The sequence below is a fragment of the Truncatella angustata genome (assembly GCF_020726525.1).
Source record: "Truncatella angustata strain MPI-SDFR-AT-0073 chromosome Unknown BKA67scaffold_1, whole genome shotgun sequence".
Classification (NCBI taxonomy): domain Eukaryota; kingdom Fungi; phylum Ascomycota; class Sordariomycetes; order Amphisphaeriales; family Sporocadaceae; genus Truncatella; species Truncatella angustata.
In genome coordinates this window covers 5,856,150-5,861,591 of record NW_025763381.1, presented here as the reverse complement: position 1 = coordinate 5,861,591, position 5,442 = coordinate 5,856,150, and the positions used below count along the sequence as shown (strand labels likewise).

Below are 5,442 nucleotides of genomic sequence, written 5' to 3'. Positions count from 1 at the left end.
TACATATTGTACATACATTGCAGAATTGGAGCGCAGACCTAGCAAGATTTCCGGGTTGAGAAAGTGGGTGCTTAGTCTCCATCACACGTAGGCCCTCCGGCGGCCATGACGATAGTGACGCGGCGCCAAGCCCCTTCGCACAGAACGAACAGAACGGTCAGATAAGCCTCTCCGAATATCAATCGGACAACAAAGCCCTTTTTTCATTGCAAGGCTTTGAACGGACTCAGAGAACTTTGCGCGGTTTGGGCTGCTTCACGGCGGTACGATTTGACAACGCCGAACATTACGTGGGCTGGTTTAGGTGGAGATATACAGGTTAATGCAAGTCTGAGCTATGTACATTCAAAGCGTATTTGAGACCTGGGAGCTATAGCCATAGCCATACATAGCATAGCCATCAAGCCTGCTGAGATTACGGATCTGTAGATGAGATGCTTTCTAAAAATGGCGTGGCCGGTGGATAGGGACCTCTGGCAGACCTGGATCCATGCTTCATTTGGCGGGGTAGATTTGATTTGCTTGGCTTGGCTACTTCAATGTGGTAAACCTCGACCCTTTTCAAGAGACATCCGAAATGAAGCTTTTCGTTCATCCGATCTTCATGCAAAGGAAATCCCCCCGGCTGGCTGGGTGGCAGGGGAGCCCACCATCAACATGCCTAATCCGTGGTCGCCAAGGCAGAGACCAGATCTAGACAGTGTACGGATCCATACATACTCAGTACTCGGTAAGCGTCATGTACAATCTACGGAGAGCAGGCTAGTTGCACGCACAGTCACGGTCACAAGCGACGGCACCGGAAGATATGTTGTTCCATCTGTCATGCCGTGCTACTCAGCTTATGCCGAGTTTCCCATGTTTTTTGCTGTTGCGCGGCTTTCGGCACGGCTCATGACGTCGCATCTCTCGTAAACCATCAATCTCAAGGCAGTTGGTGTTGGTCTTATGGACCCGCGGTCAGATTGGAAAATTGCAATTTTTTTCCATGTCGCCAAAGCTTCGTGTCTTTTGACATCTTAAAATACAGTGGTCTGCGCTCGTATTTCGACGTCACGGACATTCCTAGTTAAGCATCTGTCATTCAGTAACTTGAGCCGCGTTGTTTTTGTTGCTTGGTGGAACCAGCACCAACGTATCCTGTGGACTCCCTGAACCATTCCGCCTTGGCACTCATCATCACTGCTCTCCTCACCCCCCCGTTTTGGCAAATACACGTCCCAGCAGGGATCCAGACCAAGACAAAGCAGCCACATCATCGTCCTGCTTGTTCTACGTCAACGCCGCACCGGACAAGATCGTCCGCGTCGCGTCACGTCGTCAGTAGACAGCGCGCTTTCATCCAAAAGCTTGGTTCGCTGACATCATCGGCGGCCCTCGATTATGTCTACCACCGGGCATGGCGCTCCACAAGGACCCGTACCTTCGAGGGCCACTGGATCAAACAATGAACCGGACGGTCTGAACGGCTCGAACGGAGTCGATGACCAACAAGTACCCGATGCTGCTGCGCACCCCCAGGAGCCCGGCGGTCCTCAGGGCAACGGAGTCGACGGTGGGCCACACAAGACTTCGACCCGGCATAGTTCTGTCCCTGTCAAAGATAAGCTCAAAGAACAGAGGGACAAGATCAAAGAACAGAAGGACAAGGTCAAGACCAAAGCGAATCCACCTGGTGGGTTTGATTCCACGCCTATACCGGATGCACCGCCGGGCTATACAGTCAAGTTCGTCTTCCATGAGGCCACCAATCTTCCGGTTGCGGATATCAGCACCGGAAGCTCCGATCCGTTCCTCGAGGCTACCCTGTACACATCGCTGCCAAAGCGTCACAAGGAAGACGCCGACCTTGGCCACAGAACCCCGACTATTGCCCGTACGACTGAACCCAAGTGGGAGGCGGAGTGGATAGTTGCCAATGTTCCTTCATCGGGATTCAAGCTCAAATGTCGGCTCTATGATGAAGACTGGCCGGATCACAATGACAGGCTCGGTAATGTCACCATTAACGTACCTCATGTTGATGAGACTTGGCCAGGTTTCTCGCGACAGGAGTTTCATGCTAAAAAGCGGGTTGGTAGCAAGAGGGCGTACTTCCTCAAAGCCGTCACAACTGCCTTTCAGAAGGATTCTTCGATGACGCCGAGCCTTTTTGTGAGCGCTACCGTTCTTGGTAAATCCAACTCAGAGCCGAATGGACAGATATATACTCTTGGCCCGACTTCATATTATAGGCACGTCTCTCCAATGATCGGACGGCTCGCTGGCGTACAGGTCAACAAGAACGAAGACCACGATTCTGGTCACCACGAGGCTGGAGCTAGTGCTGGCCAAGACAGCGAGAGCCGGGAGAACAAGACAAAAAGATATGACTTTCAGGCTGTTGAGCTTCAACTCCAGGGGCCGGTCCCTCCCAAGCTCTATCATCGCTATGTTGAGTTCAGACCACTAATAGGTCTGATGTTCAGTCGTAAAGGTCTTCGCGGGCGTGTTCTCCACAAGGCTCTGACCCACCAGCATAATCGTATTTACAATTTCGACAGCTCCACTCAATATGGAACTTTCAAGCCCTGCTCTGAGGAAGCTAGCTTACAGTTCTTGAAGCTAGTGCATTTCGATCAAGGCGGTCGACTCTTTACATACATCATCACGCTGGATGGACTGTTTCGATTCACGGAAACTGGCAAAGAATTTGGGATTGACTTGCTGAGCAAGCACACAATGCACTCAGATGTGGCCACGTACATCGCGTGTTCGGGAGAATTTTTCGTACGCAGATTGCAGAAGCCCACCGGTTCTACGGACCCAGAGCCCGACCAACCCACACACCCCTCTCAGGAAATTCCTGGTGGGCCTCCGTTCCAGGATCCTCCAACAAAGCCGGAGTATTATCAGCTTGTGATTGACAATGACAGTGGAACCTACCGGCCGGACAAATCAGTCTTGCCTGATTTGCAGAAGTTCCTGGAAAGGCAGTTTCCAGGCTTGGGTGTTGTGGCACTTGCTTGTGATGATGATGAAGATCAGAAGCTGAAGGAAGCACAGAGAAATATTAAGAAGAAGGAAGGTGAACAAATCCGAATGGTTCGAAATCGCAGTCCGAGTGCCAGCTCCTTCAGCTCTGATGATATCAGTGATTTGGAGGAGATGGACAGTGCTGGGGATGCTGGGCGAAAGAGCAAAAAGGAGCGTATGTGGGATATGATGGAAAATGAAAACCCATATCAAGAGCTCAAGAATCAGTTCCGCCCCAAAGCCGGCGAAAGTGCTGCAGGTGGGTCGAACCAAGTCTCTTAATGTTGTGTTCTTCCCATCGACATGGTCTTGCCTCTTATATTCGAGTCAAAACCTGATGTGGGCTGCTTCAATTCCGGTGCAAGTCAGCCAGAGCGTTTCGTTTAAGAAGTTTGCTGTTGTTTATTCCCGAGATATCATTTGTCAATTACTTTTCTACGTTGGTAGGATTCAAATTAAATAGTTATAATGTTTATTGCTATAGACATCATTTCCTACTCTTAATGAAATACATTACCGCACAAAGTCGGGCATCAGCAAGCGGCGATGTGGCTGGAGGTCTTGTGGTACGATGAACGAATCCTCGTTTGGTTGATGGGAGTTTTGTACGTGCCCAGTAGAGATTTCCGTAATCTTAAATAGTCTTTAGCCCACTCAACTTCATTTAAACATGGAGTGACTGTGATTCGACGGACTGAATTAACATCAAAGGGAGCAGTTGTATGAGTGGCTTGTACTATCCTATGTGTGGTAAGAAGCCTGTCCAATCGACGTTGAAAAATGCTGTTGTATCCATATCTCTCTCAATTCTAGGAACGCCTCAATAATGAGGATATGTCTCGACACGTCGTGAAGCACTGCTATCGCCATCATCGTCCATAACTCCCACGGTATTAGCAGAATCGTGGATTCTCAATCCTCCAACTGCCTGACCCTTTCAACTCAGCTTTTTCAAATTCGATAAACTTCTTCCCGTCGGTAAATCTCAAATATGCCAATGTCCACCGACCCAACCGCATCCATGATGGAACTGTCTCCAGTGCTAGAAGGCGGCAACCACGTCGGAGAGGATCAGACTTGAATAACTCCTGAGCACTTTTCCCGAGATAGATGAGAGCGAAACATTCCAAAGCAACATGAAGGCCGGTGAACACCAAGGTCGCAAAACTTAAGCAGTGCACCTTCACACCCTACGGACACATGGTATATCTTCATTCGGTATCCGCTCAATCGGCTGAGAAGGTGGAATGACGGGCATTCTCATAAATGGTTCAACATGTATTGACCAACTTGGACCATCCTTATCGGTGAAGTCTAGCGGCGTGTTCTTCCAAACGGGTGATCCCATAAGACTTGCAATGTTGTATCTAGTGATAATACGGATAAGCGCTGGGAATATCGAAAGGTTTATGAAGCCATGTAAATTCAGTCATAAGCGAGCACATAACGATCACAAGAGTGTTGAATTTAATACTGGCAATGGCGAGACTCTTGAATAACCTGTTCGATACATTGAATAATGAGATACCCGATTGGAAATGCGGTAATAGCTGGACTATTGATAAATATATCGCGGCGTGATAATCGTGGCTGTTTGTTCAGTCGCGTAAGTAAACATATGTAAAATGTTTCAAATACCGGCGTTTCTTTCACTACGACGTGGAGTACTGCCAGGCAAGATATATGCCACTTGACGGAAGCGAGGTTTATCTCAGTAGAGCACATGTTAACCATTTTATGCCACAATGCGAGCTCTGTGAGCCGGATTAACTAAGCGCCGTGTTGATAGTGAGAAGGATAACGTTCTATGAGAAGAGTGTTGGCCCATATTTATTAAATAGACTCTTTCTACCTATTATAACAGACTCTCGAACCCATAGCCTAGCTCTTTGAATTTCTATATTACTTCTGCAATAGCAATAACTAGGTTAGCCTCCGATCCTAACAACTGCCCGCATTCTCTTTCAGGTAACTAAACCGAAAAACTAAGCCGTCAGGGCGATTGCGTGGTTTCAACCAAGAAGCAACATCTACTGGTGACACAATGGTATATACTTGGTTATTACGCTGGATCACTAATACCGAACACTATGACACGGGTTAGTGTTAGTATTGTGAGACTGATTGGGAAACTTCTATTGGATGGACACATACTAAGCACGGCTGGACGGTTATAGTAAGGACTTATTACGGGCTGGATACTTGTTGCTCGCCCTATGACCCGAAATGGCAAACTATGACCAGCACGTCTAAGACATTTAAAGGGGTGCCCCGTAGCGCTGTGAATGCATTACGGGGAAAGTATGAAAGCTACTTGGTAGACACATACCACTTATAGTGATCAATAGTAGGTCTATTGATGGAGTGTAGTGTAATGGTGAAGAACAGAGCTATCCTCTGTTCTACTGAAGGCTACCCAAGAGGGTT

General features: G+C 48.2%; 1 protein-coding gene across 1 annotated transcript; it reads left to right on the top strand.

Annotated features, from left to right (window-relative positions):
* Positions 1–1,383: 1,383 nt before the first annotated feature.
* BKA67DRAFT_589991 (C2 domain-containing protein) lies at positions 1,384–3,297 on the top strand (the record flags this gene model as incomplete). Its single annotated transcript, XM_046104538.1, has 2 exons — positions 1,384–3,190; positions 3,230–3,297. The coding sequence occupies 2 exons, from the start codon at positions 1,384–1,386 to the stop codon at positions 3,295–3,297; spliced, it is 1,875 nt and encodes a 624-aa protein (XP_045964794.1).
* Between the last annotated feature and the right edge of the window lie 2,145 nt (positions 3,298–5,442).